General features: G+C 36.9%; 1 protein-coding gene across 3 annotated transcripts in view; it reads right to left on the reverse strand.

Annotated features, from left to right (window-relative positions):
• The window catches only part of TXLNB (taxilin beta), a 71282-nt gene that overhangs the window by 40616 nt on the left and 11363 nt on the right, over positions 1-19303 (reverse strand). For all 3 annotated transcript variants that reach the window (XM_056818880.1, XM_056818879.1, XM_056818881.1), the window contains exon 2: positions 17880-18334. In XM_056818880.1, coding sequence (XP_056674858.1) covers positions 17880-18327 — 448 coding nt within the window. In that variant the 5' untranslated portion in view covers positions 18328-18334. The remainder of the gene's footprint in view (positions 1-17879; positions 18335-19303) is intronic.

Genomic DNA, 19303 nt, shown 5'->3' on the forward strand with positions numbered 1-19303 from the left:
CATCCATCTAGAGCCAGAAGAGACTTGAAATGGCACCGAATCAAATCCCCTCGTTTTATATTTGAGGAAACTGAGGCCAATGGAGGTTAAGTGACTTGATCAAGATCACACAGTAAATCTAATAGGCAAAATTTAAACCCAGGTTCTTCAACTCCATAGTCAGTGCCTTTTGGATTGTCACATGTATTTTAGCAATCATCTTTTGTGTGATCTTCATAGTAACTGGGGAAAACTCTATGCTACCTACAATGAGATCATATTGGCCTTAATATAGGCTGCTTCTAAATATAAACTGAGCTTTTATATCCAAAATTAGGTATAGATCAATATCTCATACTATATACCAAGATAAAGTCAAAATGGGTATGTGATTTAGACAAAAAGGGTAATATTAGAAGCAAGTTAGTGAAACATATAGTAGTTTATATGTCAGATCTATGGAAAAGGGAAGAAATTATGACCAAAGAAGAGATAGAGAACATTGTAAGTTGCAAAATGAATAATGTTGATGATATTAAATTAAAAAGTTTCTGTACAAACAAAACCAATGCAACCAAAATTAGAAGGGAAACAACAAACTGGGGGAAATATTATAACAAATTTCTCTAATAAAGGTCTCATTTCTCAAATATATAAAGAACTAAATCAAATTTATAAGGATACAAGTCATTCCCTAGTTGACAAATGGTGAAAGGATAAATAAGCAGTTTTCAGATGAAGAAATCAAAGCCATCAATAATCATATGAAAAAAATGTTCTAAATCCAGCCTGATTAGAGAAATACATATTAAAACAACTCTGAGGTACTAGTTCACACCTAACTTATTGGCCAATATGACAGTAAAGTAAAATAATAAATATTGGAGGGGATGTAGCAAAATTGAGACATTCATACATTGCTGGTGGTACTGTGAACTGCTCCAACCATTATAGAGGGCAATTTGGAATTTTGCTCCAAAGGCTATAAAACAATTCCTACCTTTTGATCCAGTAATACCATTACTACTTCTGTATGACAGAGAGTTTAAAAAAGGGGGGGGGGGGACCTACTTATACAAAATATTTATAGCTGCACTTTTTTGTGGTAGAAAAGAATTGGAAATTAAACATATCCATTAATTGGAGAATGGTTGAACAAATTGTGGTATATGATAGTGATGGAATACTATTGTACTGTAAGGAATGATGAACATGATGATTTCAGAAAGAACTGGAAAGACTGGCATGAACTGATGCAGAGTGAAATAAGCAGAACCAGGAAAACATTATACACAATAACAGCAATACTGTAGAGTGATCAACTGTGATAGACTTAGCTATTATCATCAATACAATGATCCAGGACAATTCTGAGGGACTTCTTAACAAAGAATGCTTCTACCTCCAGAAAAAAAAAACATTGAAGTCAGAATGCAAATGAAAGCATAGGATTTTTCAATTGTTTATTTGGGTTTATGTTTTGGAGTTTTGGCTTTACTTATAAAAATGAATGATATAGAAATATGTTTTGCAAGATAATACTTGTATAACCCAGATTGAGTCACCTAACAGCATTGGGAGGGGGAAGGGAAGAGAGGGAAAGAGATAAGACACATAGCTTAGGAAAACTTCTGTGGAAATTTTTTATTATACATAATTGATAAAAATAAAATAAAATGAAAGATCAAAAACAAATAAATTGAGCCCCTAAAAAGGCAAAGAAATTATTAAAGTATTTTATTTTTTTTAAACTCATGCCTTCTGTCTTAGAATCAATACTATGTATTGGTTCCAAGGCAGAAGAGTGGTAAGGGCTAGGCAATGGGGGTAAGTGACTTGCCCAGGGTCACACAGCTAGGAAGTATCTGAATCCAGGTTTTAACTCATGACCTCCCATCTCTAGACCAATCCACTAGGCTACCTATCTGCCCCCTATTTCAATTTTTTAAAGGAAATGAAGCACAAATATATAATTATATTATTTCTAGATAACCTGTTTTCATGTTGCCTCTTCTATTAAACTGTGAGCCCCTGGAGAGCTTTGTTGTTTAGTTATTTTCAATCATGTCCAACTCTTTATGACTCCTTTTAGGGTTTTCTCTGCAAAGATACCGGAGTGGTTTGTCATTTCCTTCTCAGCTCAAGATGAGGAAACTGAGGTCAACAGGGTTAAGTGACTTCCCCAGGATCACACAGCTAGTAATGTCTGAGGCTGGATTTGAACTCCAGGCCCAATACTCTATCCACCATGGTCACCTAGTATACTAATTTGGGTTTAAAAAAATCAACTCACAAAAAAATGTTCAATGCTTTTTTGCAAGCCATAAACACAATAAAATAAAGAATCTAGGATAAAATATTGAGGGCAGAGTGATCTAGAACTTTTGTCTTTACTTCTACCCATTCCCATTTGTTTTCATGGGGGGACAAAAAGGGTCTCAAAGTTGAGAAAGGGAAAAGACTGTTGAAACCCAGGCAACCCTTGTATATTTGTTGAAAGGGCAGCTGGGTAGTTCAGTGGATTTAGAACCAGGCCTAGAGACAGGAGGTCCTAGGTTCAAATCTGACCTCAGATACTTCCTAGCTGTGTGACCCTGGGCAAGTCACTTGACCCCCATTGCCTAGCCCTTACCACTCTTCTGCCTTGGAGCCAATATTGGCTCCAGGACAGAAGGTCAGGGTTCAAAAAAAAAAGAAAGAAAAGAAAGAAGAAAGGACAAATCTCCAAAATGAGTCTGAATGGGTTTAGTTGGGCAATCAAAAATTAAATGACAAAGATTTTCTAATCCTAAATTGGACAGAGACTTGAAAGATAGACCTTAACCTTGTTAAGAAGAGAGTAGATTCCAACCCACTAATCACTCGCAGTCCTTTCCCTATCCTGGACTATGGTTCAGACAATGTCTAGTGATGTGAATGTAAACATGGTGGTTATGAGCTTTCTACCATGTTCTTAGTTCTGCCATCTTGAGCTCTGCATATCTAGTGATTTCTTAATTTTGGTTTTGCCTTTTAAATAGCCATATTTAATTAATTTATTTTAATTTTAGATTTTTTACCATTTTCCAATTACATGTAAAAATAATTTTTAAAGTTCATTTTAAAAAAATTTGAATTCTAAAATCTTTCCCCTTCTCTCTCCCCTTATTAAGAAGGCAAGCCATTTGATATAGCTATCTATGGGTGGTCATGCATAGCCAGCATGTAATCAGATTCAAAAAATATTTGTTGACTGGCTAATTTTGTTAAGAAGGTACTAATTTAACCAGGGAAAAGTTCTGGATCTATGAAAATAGGTTCCTAAAATTGAACTATTGGAAGTCTCCATCCTGTACCATGATGAGTGTGTCTTGGGCAAAGCAAAAGAAAAACTAGCTAATAACATAGTTGTCTTCCTTTGAGTCCCTTACCAGTCAAGTAAATTGGATTGTACAATCATTGCAGAAGGAAATCTGGGGTTCTCCTTTACCTCATTCCTTAGAGGCTAAGTACCTTGGAGCCAGCTACTAGATTTCTTTTTTTCTGAGTCCAGTTCTTCATATTATAAACCCAGGGATGTTCTAGAGTTACCTCTTAGCACTGGCAAGAGCTTGCTGTTAAATCAGGGCTTAATATGTTGTTTTGTTATCTTAAGAAAATGATGGATAGAATGTTAATAAAGCAAAACTAATTTTAACGTATTATATTATTATAATTATTATATAGTGTATAAAATTATTATATATGACAAATATTAAAGTATAAAGTATGGGGAGCTAGCCTGCTCAGTGGATAGAGCACCAGGCTTGGAGATAGGAGATTTGGGGTTCAAATCTTCCCTCAACATCCTTGCTGTGTAACCCTGGGCAAGTCACTTAACCCCCATTAGCTAGTCCTTGCTGATCTTCTGCCTTGGATGTGATACTTAATTATCTATTCTAAGACAGAAGGTAAGAGTTTAATAAAAAATAAAAGTGTGTCCTGTATTTTGGGGAGTCAGTTAAACCTTTACCAACATATCCTCATAGAAATTCATTAATGCCAGGGGTCTTTTGCCTCCCAGTATTTCTTCTGGGTTCAGTTTCTGCTTCTCTCTTGTTCTAGTTGACATTCCTTTCTCTGATCTTGTTAACAGGGCCATCTCTCTTCCATTCAGTGATGTCTGACCTATTTTTTGCTCCAGAGTGGTTTATCAGCCTCCTTTGTTGAGTCTCAGAGGACAAAACTAAGAACAATAAGTAGATGATACAGAGAAGCAGATTTTATTTGGCTTTCTGTGTGGAAAACAGTTCTAAGAATGAGAGTGGTACAAAAGTAAAATGGGTTCCCTGGAGAGATGGTGGGATTCTCCTGCTGGAAGTTTTCAGAGACAAGATGTCAACTTTCCAATAGATGAGTTTGCTATCAACCAGCATTTTAAAAATGCTTACTGAGTGTCAGAGATATTCTAATAGGGGAGACAACATGCGAAAAACAATGTATCCATATGATATATCCAATGTAAATGGAAAATAATCTTAGAGAGAATACTCTTGGTGTGGGATTGGGGGATGAGGCAGCCAGGAAAAGTCTCCTATAAAAGCACAAGATTTTAAATACAAATAAAAGAAAATCAGAGAAGCCAATCAATTGGGATGTTGTAGAGGGGATTCTTGGTCAGATAAGGATTGAAATACAAAGCTTTTGAGGTCTACCTCAACTTTCATTCTATAATTCTAATTTTTTATCATAAGGGATAAAAGAACATTCTTTCTTTCTCCCTTTTTATTCTTAAGATTTTATGCCTGATTGTCCTTCAGCATTCAGTTTTTGTTTTAGAAAGTCGACTCTAACACACATCTTTGCTTCTGACTCTCTATAGTCATTTTTACCTTAAATTTCAGGACATCTCTAGGGAAACCAAGGGAAACTATATTATTTACCTGATACATTTCTTTTTAAAAATTAGGTGGTAGTTGACAGTGACATTAAGAATTTCCCTTCCTGAAGGAACACTCATTTGCTGGATAGGGAAGTCAAGATAATAGCCAGCGGATGTTTAGATATAGTCTTTGCTAACCATAAAGCCTGAGCCAGAAGGGATCTTAGATGTAAATTAGTATAAACCTTTCATTTTTACAAATGAGGAGGCTAATGTTCAGAGAGGTGATATGTCCACGGTCACACAGCTACTAAGTGTTAAAGGTAGGACTTGAATTCCACGCCTCTGGCTCCAAATTCAGCATTTTTTCTGCTATATCTCTCTGTCTCCACCAGTACCACACTGCCACATGGGACATTCCTTCCTCCCTTAGGAAAATTTGCTTAAGAATATTAGTCTTTGTCATACCGGGTTTTTCCTTATCTATACCTAGCCTTTCCATTTTGCTTTGCTGCAAAAGCAGATAAGTCACAGAATTATAGAAAGTTACAGATGGCGGGACCTTAGAGATTATCTTCTTCAACCCTTTCCTTTTACAGATGAAGGAATTGAAAAATGTAGAAAACTGTTCATATCCTTTGACTCAGTGATAACCCTACTAGACTTACACCCCAAAGAGATAAGAGAAAGAGGAAAAGTACCCATATATACAAAAATACTTATAACTTTTTTTTAAATTTTTGAGATGGCACAAAGTTGGAAACTAAGGAAATTCCCATTATTTTAAGAATTAATTAACAAGCTATGATACATAAATTATGGAATAATATAGTGTTCCAAATCTGGCCTCAAATCCTTGCTAGCTGTGTGATCCTGGGTAAATCACTCAACCCTGTTTGCCTCAGTTTCCTCATCTGTAAAATGAGCTGGAGAAGAAAATGGCAAACCACTCCAGCATCTCTACCAAGAAAACCCCAAATGGGGTCCCAAAAAAGTCAGACATGACTGAAATGATTAAACAACAATAATAAACAAGTATATGGATAACAAAATTCCCAAAATTTCAGAGAAACTTGGGAAGAATCAAATGAATACTTCAGAGTGAAGTGACCAGAATGAAAAAATAATTTATACAATAACAAAAACATTGTAAAGACAAACAACTTTGGAAGTATTAAGTACTCTGATCAATTCAGTGACCAATCATGATGAAACATATTACCTATGACCTAAGGGATGTGAATGATTCAAGCTCCACAATGACACATGCATTTTTGGATGTGACTCATGAAAGAATTTGTTTTGCTTGCCCATGCATTTGTTACAAAGGTTTTGCTTTTTTTTTTTAAATGGGAGAAAAGGAGAGAAAATAAATGTTTACTAATTAAAAAATAAAATAAAATAAAAGATTAAAAAAAATAAAGTTGTAATGACCTCTCAAAGTGATTTAACTATTGGGTGGCAGAACCACTAAGTTTACCTGAATTTTCCTACACTGTTCTAGTCTCATATTATAGAAATATAACAAAAAAAAATCCACACTTTAATTCCTTTTAAAAAAGATTACTTTCATTTTTCTTTTTCTTTTTTTCCCCTGGGATCCTTCTCTCTTAGTGTCAATTCTAAGAGAAAATAGTGAAAAAGACACAAAAATAAAGATTAAATGACAGCTATCAAGTATCAGAACTCAGAATTGAACTCGGTTCCTCCTGACAGGAATCTAGCTGTCTCCCCCCCTTCCCCCCCATGCTTTTTAATTTGCATTTTCCTTCATGAGTCAATTCATAGAATTATAGAATGCAGAGATGGAAGGAGCATTAGAGATCATTTAGTACAATCTCTTCCTTTTCCAGACTCCCATTTTATAAATGAGATAGCTGAACTTCAAGGAAGGGAAGTTATTTGCCCAAAGTCACATAGGTTTAGAAAGCAGATCTTTTGATTTTTTTCTAATACACTATTGGCTCATCATTTGGCGACCCTGTATGTCAAGGGATATTTTTTTCTCTGAAAATGAAAATCAATTTATATTGAGCCACATACTTTGTCTTACACTGTTCCTATTTGTCAGCAAAACTCATATTTACAAGATATCTGAAGAGCTTCATAAACCATAAAGGTGTTATATAAATGCAAATTATTAGGATTTGCCAGTGACAGCTGTTGCTAACAGCAACAATGATAATTTCATGACCGTAAAAACAGAATTGTAGTAGAAAGATATCTATCCTTAGAGGCAGGAAGACCTGGGTTCAAGTTCTGTCTCGCTGTGTGATTTTTAGGCACTTCACTTAATCTTTTTGCCTCACTTTCTCAACTGCAAAATGGGAAGAATACAAACCCCTACCTCCCAGAGTTGTCATTAGAATGAAATGAGATATAATTTATAAAATGCTTAGCTCAGTGCCTGGCACACTTGTTTAACACAGACTTAATTCATGCTTATTCCTTCTTTCCTACTTGCCATGTGACCTAAGCTAAGTCACTTAATTTCTCAGTGTTCTAGGCAAATAAATGATATCAATGACTATAAATTATAGAAGGGCCGTCAAACTGCATTGGTAGTAATTCCTCAGAGGGAGTTCCCTCTACCATGATATCACTGGTCTGGAATGAAGAACAAATGAACAATAAAAAAATGTCCCTTGTGACTGTCTTATTGCTGATGTTGGGTCATCCAATTCTTTGTGAATTTCTTGGCAGAAATACCAGAGTAGTTTGCCATTTCCTTCTCCAGCCCATTTTACAGATGAGGAAACTGAGGCAAACAGGGTTAAGTGACCTGCCTGTGGTCACACAGCTAGTAAGTGTCTAAAACCAGATTAGGACTCAAGAAGAGGAATCTTCCACATGTAAAACCCAGTGGAATTACTTGTTGGCTATGGGAGGGGGATGGAAGGAGGGGAGTGAAAGAACATGACTCATGTAACTATGGAAAAATATTCTAAATCAATTAATTAAATAAATAAACTTAAAAAAAAAAAGAAGAGGAGCCTTCCTGATTTTTGATGCTGCAATCTATCCAACTTCCACCTGGTACTCTCCGAGAACTTGAATTCAAATTCTCCTTTGTCAACCCAAATTTGCTCAATTCCTTCATGGGTAAAACAAAGGAACTAACTGGTCCCTTGTGAGGTCCCTTCATCCTCAAACCTTCACTAATGCTGTGTAGTAACTCAATGCTGACCCAACAGCTCCAGGAAAAATATTTACTAAAGCTGAAAAATAGGTACCTTGCTGGTCAGTTCCAGGATGAGGTAGGGAAGAGGGAAGGGAAAGAACATGAATCTTGTAACTGAAAAATATTCTAAATAAATAAATGAAAATAGGTACTATATATTCTTCTTTCTTAAAACCTACAATCTGATCCCTTCTCTTACTATGCTCCCATATTTTACCATTGTAATAAAATAAGTGGTCATAGTAATAAACTGGTTCTTTCTTAGCCTACCAAATGGTGGCTAGGTTGTTCAGTGGATAGAACACTGCCCCTGAGTTCAAATATGGTCTCAAACACTTAATAGCTGTGTAACGTGAGTAAGCCACCTAATTTCTGTCTGCCTCAGTTTCCTCCACTGTAAAATGAGAATAATAACTGCATCTACAGGGATTTGTATTTCCAATTCATTGATCTCTGCCCTCCCTAATTTGTTAATATATGCACTCAAGGATATGAATTTTCTTCTAAGTACTGCTTTGGCTGCATCCCATAAGGTTTGAAAGGATGTCTCACCATTGTCATTTTCCTCAATGAAATTATTAATTGTTTCTATGATTTCTTCTTTAACTAACTGATTTTGGAGTATCATATTATTTAATTTCCAATTAATTTTTGATTTGGCTCTCCATGCACCCTTACTGATCAATATTTTTATTGCCTTATGATCTGAAAAGGTTGCATTTATTATTTCTGCTTTTCTGCATTTGAATGCCATGTTTCTGTGACCTAGTGTATGATCCTAGTGTATGATCTATTTTTGTGAATGTGCCATGTGGTGCTGAAAAGAAAGTGTATTCCTTTTTGTCCCTATTTATTTTTCTCCATGTGTCTATTAACTCTAATTTTTCTAAGATTTCATTCACCTCTTTTACCTCTTATTTATTTTTTGGTTTGATTTATGTAAATTTGATAGTGGTTGGTTCAAGTCTCCCACTAATATGGTTTTACTGTCTATTTCCTCCTTCAATTCTCCTAGTTTCTCCATTAGAAATTTGGATGCTATACCATTTGGTGCATACATGTTGATTAGTGATATTTCCTCATTGTCTATACTCCCTTTTAACAGAATATATTTACCTTCCCTATCCCTCTACAGGGAAATAAATGAGATAATACTTATAAAGTGCTTGGCACAGTGCTGGCAGGTAGTAGGTGCTTAATAAATGCTTGTTTTGCTACCCCCTGCCTTTCTAGGCTTATTACACATTGCTTTGCTCTCCTGCCAAATTGTCTTACTTATTGTTTCCCAAAATCAATGCTCCAATTCCATTCTCTCTGACTTTGCCTAGGCTGTCCCCTGTACCTGGAAAACATTCTTCCTGATCTCTTTCTCTTAGAATTTCTAGCTCCCTTCAAGGCTCAGCTTTTGTGTCTTCTCCTACAGGAAGCTTTCTCTGATTCCTTTAGTTGTGTTTTCTCCCTTTTCCCCCACAACTGATCATTTCTATAGTTATCTATTTACTTGCCATGTTCCCTTGGTAGAATGTCAGATCCTTGAAAACCAAGACTATGTTGTTTTCTTCCTTTTCTCTCCGGTGACTTGCCTGGCACTTAACAGATAAATTATTGCTTGTTGGAATGCGTTAGATTGGATTGAATTGGATGACAGTATTACCTCCCAGGAGGCAACAGTTATCAAAAATCAGTAATTTCCCTCTTGGCGCTTGGGAAAGGCTAAAGTACTTGCCGTATTTTTCCCCCTTCCTCTATATCAACTATAATCTTTCCTTGGTTTTGAAGCTTAGTATCTGGACACACCTTCTATCTTTTAAAAATAAAGTCTTCTTTGGTGATCCCTGAACAACAACCACCCAAACCCAGAGGATGTGACTTTGCTAAGGGAAAAGAGTCTGTGTTGTTTCTGCTGCTTCGGGTTTCCCTGGCACTGGGATGTTATGTGGGATTATTGTGGCCTAGGGTGATCAGACAAAGGGACTTGTCTGTCTTTCCAGAAAGGCTATAATTATGGCAAAGGGGAAGTGAGGGTAGTTTAGGAAACAGAGGGACAGACACAAAAGGGAAAAACCTACTTTTATGCAGGGAATTGCTTAAAAGGAGAAAACTAACTGAATTCTCCCCAAAGTGTCATTCAAAAGAAATCTGCGTCTCTTTTGTGTTCGGTCTTGGTAAGGCATGTGGTGGGCATATGGTCCCCATACTGTGAAATGTTCAGTTTATGTAGTGAGTATAAAAGAGAGCAAAGCCACCTGCGCGGCCAGAATAACGACGGCCCACATATGGCTGTGGGGACTGCGCAGATGTAGTCGGAGGGAGCTGTGGAATATTAAGAGATTATTTTTACATCAAAGAAAAAAAATCTTAAATTAAGATGAGCAAACCAGCTGTACACAAGTGGTCTGTATGCTGCTTAAACTTCTAGCCTGAGAATAATTATGCATAACCAGTTTGGGGACTCTTTATTTAGCTTTACCAAATCTTATAAATTGGCTTCTCTCTTCTTTCCTTCCAAATCTCTACCTCTTTGGGCATTAGTTTTCCCACCTGTAAAATGAAGGGGCTGGACTAGATGGGAATAGGATCCTCGTGACATTCTATGATGCTTAACTGTGAATATTTTTAACCCTTCTAAGACCAGTGGAGAAAAAAATGAACTAATGGTTTTAGAAGAATTTGTACATCTCTTTTAAACTTTTTGAGGTGTTGATCTTTACTTGATTTAAAAAGTTATTTATTGCCCTGAAGGTAGAAAACCCCAGTAAATCTGAATTGGAGGGCTCTGGTATTTCTGATGGACCCTGGTCACCAGTTCCACAAAGACTGGGAGCCAGGAGAAAGCAGTTTCTATCCTGAGGAGCCTTCCCTCCTGATCCCTGACCTAACCTCAGAGGCAGGGGCTGAGCCACGGAAGACTGGGGTGTCCTGGGTGCTGAGCCCCAGCTTCCACATCCCCCAACCCCCTTCCACATGCCTGCTATTCTTTTCAGAGAAGCAGAATAATAGAATGAGAAAGAAGAAATAAACACTAGATTTTAGGGAAAGCTTTTAATAAACAGACACTAACTTGCTGTGTGACTTTGAAAAAAAAGTTATTTATTTTATAGAATTTTATGATTAGAGTTAATTTGTCATTTTCCCATTAAACTTGAACTTTGATACTTATGCTTTTTGCCATTGGTAGTTAAGGTCTCTATTTGAATGAATTTGTGTCTCCTATAGTTTGATATTTTTAATTTTTTTAATAAGTTTTTGTTGAATTAATGATCTTTATATTGGATTTTGGACCATGCCTGTGATTTCCCTCTCAATGAGGAAACTATCCACATACCTGCTCTGCAACTGATAATCTTAGAGCTGTGTCATGGACTTTTTTGTGTCATGGTTCCTCTACCAGTATTGTGAAGTCTGTTGACTCTTCCTCAGATGTTTTTGAATGCATAAAATAAAATATATAGTATTACAAAGATAATAATTTATATTGAAATATATCATATAGTAAATATACTTTATATTATTTTAATTAATATTATATTTAAATCATATTATAATAATTATTATACCATATTGTGATTGTTTATCATAATAATTATTATACTATATAATAATTATGATGGTATATCATAATGTCATAAGAATTAAATATAATTTAATTAATATGTTAATTAATTTATTTAATATATTTAAATTTTTTCAAGAATCTGAGGTTAAGAAATAATAATGAAAATAGGGTATTAAAAAGTTAAATAGAGGGAAGCTAGGTGGCTCAGTGGATTGAGAGCCAGCCTAGCGATAGGAGGTCCTAGGTTCAAATCTGGCCTCATATACTTCCTAGCTGTGTGACCTTGGGCAAGTCACTTCACCCCCATTGCCTAGCCCTTACAGCTCTTCTGCCTTAGAACACAGTACTGTCTAAGACAGAAGGTAAGGGTTAAAAAAAAAAGTTAAATAAATTGTCCAGGATCACACAGGCAATAGATGTCAGAGGTAAACTCAGTTTTTCTAGAGTCTGAAACCAATTCTCTATTTACTATCTCACAATGCCTGTATAATGTTTTTTATTCTATGATCCAATTAATTTTTAAGAGTTAGAATTTTGGAGACAACCTTCTCTAACTGCCTAATTTTATGCCACGTATAAGGAAATTGAGTCTCAGAAAGAAGTGACAAAGGGGCAGCTAGGTAGCATAGTGGGTGGAGCACCAGCTCTGCAGTCTGGGGGATCTAGGTTCAAATTTGGCCTCAGACATTTCATAACTGTGTGACCTTGGACCAGTCACTTAATCCCAATTGCTTAGCCCTTGCCACTCCTCTGATACTAAGACAGAATTGATACTAGGAAGGAAGGAAGGAAGGAAGGAAGGAAGGAAGGAAGGAAGGAAGGAAGGAAGGAAGGAAGGAAGGAAGGAAGGAAGGAAGGAAGGAAGGAAGGAAGGGAGGGAGGGAGGGAGGGAGGGAGGAAGGAAGAAAGGAAGGAAGGAAGGGAGGGAGGAAGAAAGGAAGGAAGGGAGGGAGGAAGGAAGAAAGGAAGGAAGGGAGGGAGGAAGAAAGGAAGGAAGGAAGGGAGGAAGGAAGAAAGGAAGGAAGGAAGGGAGGAAGGAAGGAAGGAAGGAAGGAAGGAAGGAAGGAAGGAAGGAAGGAAGGAAGGAAGGAAGGAAGGAAGGAAGGAAGGAAGGAAGGAAAAAGAAAAGGGGAAGAAAGAAAGAAAAGAGAAGGAAGAAAGTGACAAAATCACACAACTAGTAGGTGACAGAATCTGAATTAAATCCTAGAACTTCTTTCCAGTTCAGGATTCTTCTCTTCTCACCATACCATATGTTTTGGCACTAAATTTAGCTGAAGATGCAACTTCAGGACTCATTACTAGGTTAGTGAAATAGGAAAAAGAGTGAGTGCTTACATGTTTGTTGTGCTTGTTGCTCTAGGTAATTAAGTGGTTGGAACTACAAAGAAAAAATATTAAAAATCTTGAAAAGTCTAGTTTTGAATAGAGTGGAGAGGAGAAGAAACAAACAAAAACATCTCCGCTATTTTTAAAAACTGGATATAAGGGGCATTATGACATTTGAGACTAAGACTATTTATTGTATTTTCCACTCTATAGACTACATAATAATGAATATGACTTGTTGAGGGAATGAGGGAAACAGTAAGATTGTTCCAGATGGTTCAAGTCCTTCCTCCCCCCATGAAACTTTTCCTGACTAGTCCAGATTAGGTTTCACTGATCTCTCTCTCCTCTGATCCCCTAGAGGGCTTAAAATTGGTATTGTACAATTTAGTAATTATGTACTATTTATAGTGTTTGCTATGGTTTGTTGTGTATTAATCTTGTTTTTCAAGCTAAACTGGAAGCTTCTTGAGGACAAGAACAAGAGAGATCCAGATTCCAATTCTGGCTTGGGCATTTGCTTGTGTGACCTCAGGCTAATCCCTTTATAAAAAGAGTCTCAGTTTCCTCGCCTTTTAAAAGTATATAAAACACTTGCCATGCCAACCTCCAAGGATTATGGGGAGGAAAGCGCTTAGAAAACCCTCTATGCAGATGTGAACTTTTATTTTTATTCTGATGCTTCTCAGTCTGTTTGGCAAAGCTAGAAATAAATAGTAGGTCCTGAGAGTAGTAGATAAATAAGTAAATATTGAACCTATTTGCAAGTCTGAAGAGGGTTTAGGAAGGGGTGGTGGAGGAAGGTGTCCTTATACTACCTGCTTTTAGAGGTTACAAAGTACACATTTATCGGTTTTGAATCACAACTATTATTGTTTTTAGTTTAGGGTTGGTTTTTTTCCAACCTTTACTGAGTCTTCTTGACCCCTTTTTGGTATTTTCTTGGCAAAGATGCTAGAGTGGATGGATGTTTCCTTCTCTACCTCATTTTACAGATGAGAAACTGAGTCAAAGAGAGTTAAATGACTTGCCCAGAGTCTCACAGCTAGTAAGTGTATGATGCCTGATTTGAACTCAGGTCTTCCTGATTACAGGTCCAGCAAGTACACTAACCACTGAGTCACCTAGCTGTCCACTGGTGCTCACATAATACTGGATACGTGTCAGGGACTGGACACCTATCCGGTATTATGTGAGCACCAGTTTTTCCCAGGTTTTCCTCATTCACAATACCTTTCCTTAGGGATGTGTCAAAATGGAGCTAGATGTACTTTCCCCTTATAAATCATTCTGACAGGGGGCAGCTGAGTAGCTCAGTGGATTGAGAGTCAGGCCTAGAGATGGGAGGTCCTGGGTTTGAATCTGGCCTCAGACACTTCCCAGCTGTGTGACCCTGGGCAAGTCACTTAACTCCCATTGCCTAGCCCTTACCACTCTTCTGCCTTGGAGCCAATACACAGTATTGACTCCAAGATGGAAGGTAAGGGTTTAAAAAAAAAATATCATTCTGACAAATTGGAAAGTGGAAGACTTTGGTAAAGATGAACAATAAAAATGAGCAGGAAGAAAGAATTATTGAACTGAGAACCAGTCATCGTTCTTTCCCTTTCTCTTCCTCCTCCTTTTTATCCACTCCCACCACACTTCTTTCTAACTTTCTTTGCAAAAGTCAATATAGTAAAATCTTGAGACCAGAATTTTGGAGATTTAATATCAAAGTTCCCATTTCCCAAGTTAGAGAAAACTGAAGTCATTCCTCTAGGCTGGAGTTTTGTTGATGGTCTATGGTTTTGCAATGTTCGTTTTTTCCCTTTATATCTGGTGCATCCTTTTAAAAATGGCAGGCATAGATAGCAAAGAACTTACTATTCTGGTTTGCTTAGAGAGTGGGGGAGAAAGGACAAAGCAGCTGTGAAGTCCTTCTTGGGGTGACAAACTGCTAAAGTGTTTTTTGAGTCTTTGTCAGTCTCACCAAAAGGATCTTGAATTTTACCCTCAACTTTTGAATCTGCTGAATTTTTTTAGGTCTTATCTCAGTTATTTTAATCCTAATCTCTTATATGGGATGGCTCAACTGTGCTGTGGCAGTGGGCACTGTTACTTCAATAAGTTATTTAGCCTTTTTTGAACTGTCAACTGGTAGTGATGTCAACCTCATGGTGATGTTCCATGACAGTGCAGAATTCCTTTTCAACTTATCTAACTTCTGCTTCTGGATCTCAATGGATCAGCAAACAAAGTGAAGCCATTAGATTTAAGTGGCTTGCTTGGAGTGCCACTATTATTGTTGGAAAGTTAATAGTTTCTGGGTATCCCAACCTTCTGTTTCTTTTTTATTCCATCCTTTCTGATCCTAAAGTTCTTCTGCTGGCACACACACAAACACACATTCACACTCACATTCACACACATCTTAATTGATAAAAACTAATATTTATTATAGTGTGCTTTGAGACTGTCATTGAATGACAGGATTAAACACCTCATAAAATGTAGAATTCTGTCACCCAATTGTGTTCTGCTATCTCTAGGTTCCATTTTTGAAAATGTCAAAATTAATTATAAGATGAATATATTTGAAATGTCCACTTTAAAATAATAATTGTATGATTAAGCTCCTTTTCTTTGTTGATATTAATGTAAATGAATGCATGAGAAAATAATTTTCCTACAAATGATCAGTTTTGCTCTTCTCCTATATTAATACATGTCCAGATTATTGTAATAGCCTACAAACTAATTTTGCAGAAGAAGGAACCCCAGAGTCAATTGAAGGCTTATTATATATTAGAGAGAACTGGGGACCTTTATAGGTGACATTTCCCCTTTAGCATCTCTATTATAATAATTCTGCCACGGAGTCATTCATTCAACAATTTTTGATTAGGCAAGACACTGCAATCAATCTCTGACCTTAAGGAGCTTATAGAATGCTTATTCAATTCTACATTACTGCCAAATTTATCTTCTTAAAACAGTATCATCATTAGCTCATTTCTCTGCCCAGAAATACCCAATGCAAACCATTGTCTATAAAATTCAAATTCATTTGCAAGGTCCTCTGGGTGGATAAAATGTTATCACCTACATTTTCATTATGAATCCTTTCATGTAGTCAGACCATCTCCTTCCAGTGTCCCAACATAGCATGTACATTCCTGCCTCTGGCCCTTTATGGATTCTTGCTTGGAATATCACCCCTTCCCTCCTAACCACCTCATCCAATCTTATTCTCTTTGACTCAGCTCAAGTCTTAATTCCTTCTCTAAATCTTCTCAAAATTGGATCATGGGACTTAGAGCAGAAAGAATCCTTTAGAGACCATACAATTCAATGCATTCATTTGACTGTTGGGAAAAATAAGAGTGTGAGAGGGCAAACAAATCATCTAAAGTTCCATAATTATAGTAGAATCAGGATTTGAACTCTGGTTTTGACTCCAAATGTAGTACTCTTTCCTCTAGAACATATTGATTCCTCTGAGTTCATAATGATCTCTGTCTGTTTTTATTTAGAGTATCACCATACTTCCAAATCACTCAGAGTCTGCCACCATAGGTTATGCTTGACTCTTCTCTTTCTTTTATTCCATTTATCTAAAACTGCCTCTACAGCATCTCTTATACTCATCCCCCGCTCTCTGTCCCCAGAGACTCCTCTGCTCTAGTCTAAACCTTCACCCCATCTCACCTGGACTATGGCAATTGCAATTACAAGTTAAAATTGTTCTTTTTAACTCCAGACTCTTCTTTGTCCAGTATATCCCCCAAGTATCTGTCACACTGAAATTCCTAAAACACAGGTCTGATCGTGCCACCTCTCCTCTATACTCAAAAAAACCCTCATAGCTCTTGATTGCTTCTGGAACAAAATATAAACTCCTTAGCCTGACATTCAAAATCCTTTATATTACGTAGTATGTCATGTTGACCTTTCCAGTCCCATTTCAAATTACTTCCCTTTCCTCAATCTCTGTTCTAGTCAGACTGGCTTTTTAGTTGCTCCCTGTATATACTGTTCTTGCCCTCTAATTCCTCATGTCCATGCTGGTATCTTGACTGTCTTGAAAGAAATCCCTTTGCTGTCTCACAGGATAATTATGTTCCTTCAAAGCCCACTCTCTCCTATGTGAAGTCTTTCCTGATCTCTACTCCTCAGCTCTCTCTAATGGCTAAAATTATTTTACACAATTAATTTTTCTAAAATTTGTACTTGCTTATTTCTGTTCGTATTGTATTCTCCCCCACCCATCGGTAATATATAAATTCCTTGAGAACAGAGACAGTCTTGCTTTTGCCTCTAAATACCCAGTCTAGCACAAGGTATTACCTATTCTTAGTAGATGTTAATGTTTCTCAAGGCAGCCAGATGGCACAGTGCTGACCCTAAAATCAGGAAGACTCATCTTCCCAAGTTCAAATCTGGCCTCAGATACTTACTGTGTGACCTTATATAAGTCACTTAACCCTGTTTGCCTCAGTTTCCTCATTTGTAAAATGAGCTGGAGAAGGAAATGGCAGACCTATCCAGTATCTTTGCCAAGAAAACCTTTAGTGGGGTCACGAAAAATAAGATGTCACTGAAGTAACTGAACAAAAAAGTTTAAATGAATTGGATTTTTGGTGTAGATACAAACTTTGACAAATGACTTTACCTAGATGAGTCTTGCCAAGACCTAAGGAAGAAGTGGTACGGTGGATAGAGTACTAGACTAGGTATCAATAAAAACTGAATTCGATTCTGGTCTTGCACACTTACTAACTATATGATCCTGGGCAAATCGCTTAACCTCTCTTCAACTCATGTCCATCTGAAAAATGGGGATTGGAATGGTAGCATCTACCTCTCAGGGTTGCTAGGTGGATTCAATGAGATTATCTATGTAAAGTGCTTTGCAAACCTTAAAGTGCTCTATAGAAGTTATTATGATTATTAGTACTCATGACGAGAACTTATTTCGAGAAAGGCTACTTGTTAGTTACATCATTACTTGCCTAGTCCTTTTAGGATTTTCTTTTCCAGTTTTTGTTCCTTGTTGTTGGGCTCCCTGATTGCAGACGTGGGGGCTTCTCCAGCAGCTCCTGGCTCTTTCTCGCTGTCATCATTTGCATCTTCATAGTCCCCTTCGTCATGGTTGAAGGATTCTGCCTTCTCAGACTTCTCTTTATCTCTCCCTCCACTCTCCTTCCCTACTAAGCTGGAGGCAGACCCATAGGTCTTTATGATGTCTTCCAGCTGCCGACTGAGCTCTTCGGAAATATCACTCCCAATGCTTTCGGGGGCAGCGCTTGCTTCTTTCTCAGGTACCTGAGAATTGGGCTCAGGATGTTGCTCTGGCTGTTTGTCCAGGCCATTCTGATGAGGTAGCAATGAAATGCTGCTCTCTGAAGAAGGGGGTGACTCCTGTTCAGCAGACAGATCCACGTGCTGGTTACTCTCCATGCTTGGTCTAGTGGCAAACAGAATGAGATTTAATGTAATTCTTCCAATTGTACATGAATGGGATAGAGAGAACAAGGCTGACTTTTAATGGGTTTATCACACATATCCAAAACAGATGGCTATTACAGGTCTATTGTCTCAATAGGACTCATATTCATAAACTTCTGTTATTAGAACTGGAATGAAAAGAATGTTTTTCATAGCCGTTTTCCTTGTAACGGCTCTCTATCAACACGGTTTTCCACCTTCCTTTCCTTTTCCCTCTATTCTCACTTGATTTATTTCTCCCCACACTTTGGGGGCAGGGAATAGAGAAGGGTAAGTACAATTCTCTATTATGGAGACCGAAAGCATAATTACAATCTATTTTTTTTCCCATGTTCACATCTGACATTTGACTCAGAGTTGATCAGTCAGAACAGTTTTACTTTCAGGTTCCCATTTTCTTATCTAGTACAGTATAGGGTCAGAACTTGGGAGAACAACTCTATAAGAATAGAAAATATGATATATGTTTTCATATTGTGTGAATTTTATTTAAATCACAATGAAAAACCAGTGGAATCATGCGTCGGCTATGGGAGAGGGAAAGGGGGGGGAGGAAAAGAAAATGATCTTTGTTTCCAGTGAATAATGTATGAAAACGACCAAATAAAATAATGTTTAAAAAAAATAAATAAATCACAATGAAAATTTTTCATTTGTAATATTAAACATCAAAAATTGAAACTAAAATTATAATTTTCTTGAGAGTTAACCTTCTCCTTGCCTATATTTTTAAATGATCACTATTGGAAAGTATAATATTTAGAAATAGAATAATAAATCTCAGAGTTTGGTCATAAATACCAATCAAAATAGTCCTCTATGATATTGTTAAAAGAGCTCTAGGCAGGTCAGGAAAAGCCTCAAAAAAAAAAAGCATAACTTCCAATGGTAGACTCATTGTACTCTGCCCTGTTCATCTGAGATATTG

Source organism: Monodelphis domestica, chromosome 2 (genome assembly GCF_027887165.1).
Source record: "Monodelphis domestica isolate mMonDom1 chromosome 2, mMonDom1.pri, whole genome shotgun sequence".
Taxonomy (NCBI): Eukaryota; Metazoa; Chordata; class Mammalia; order Didelphimorphia; family Didelphidae; genus Monodelphis; species Monodelphis domestica.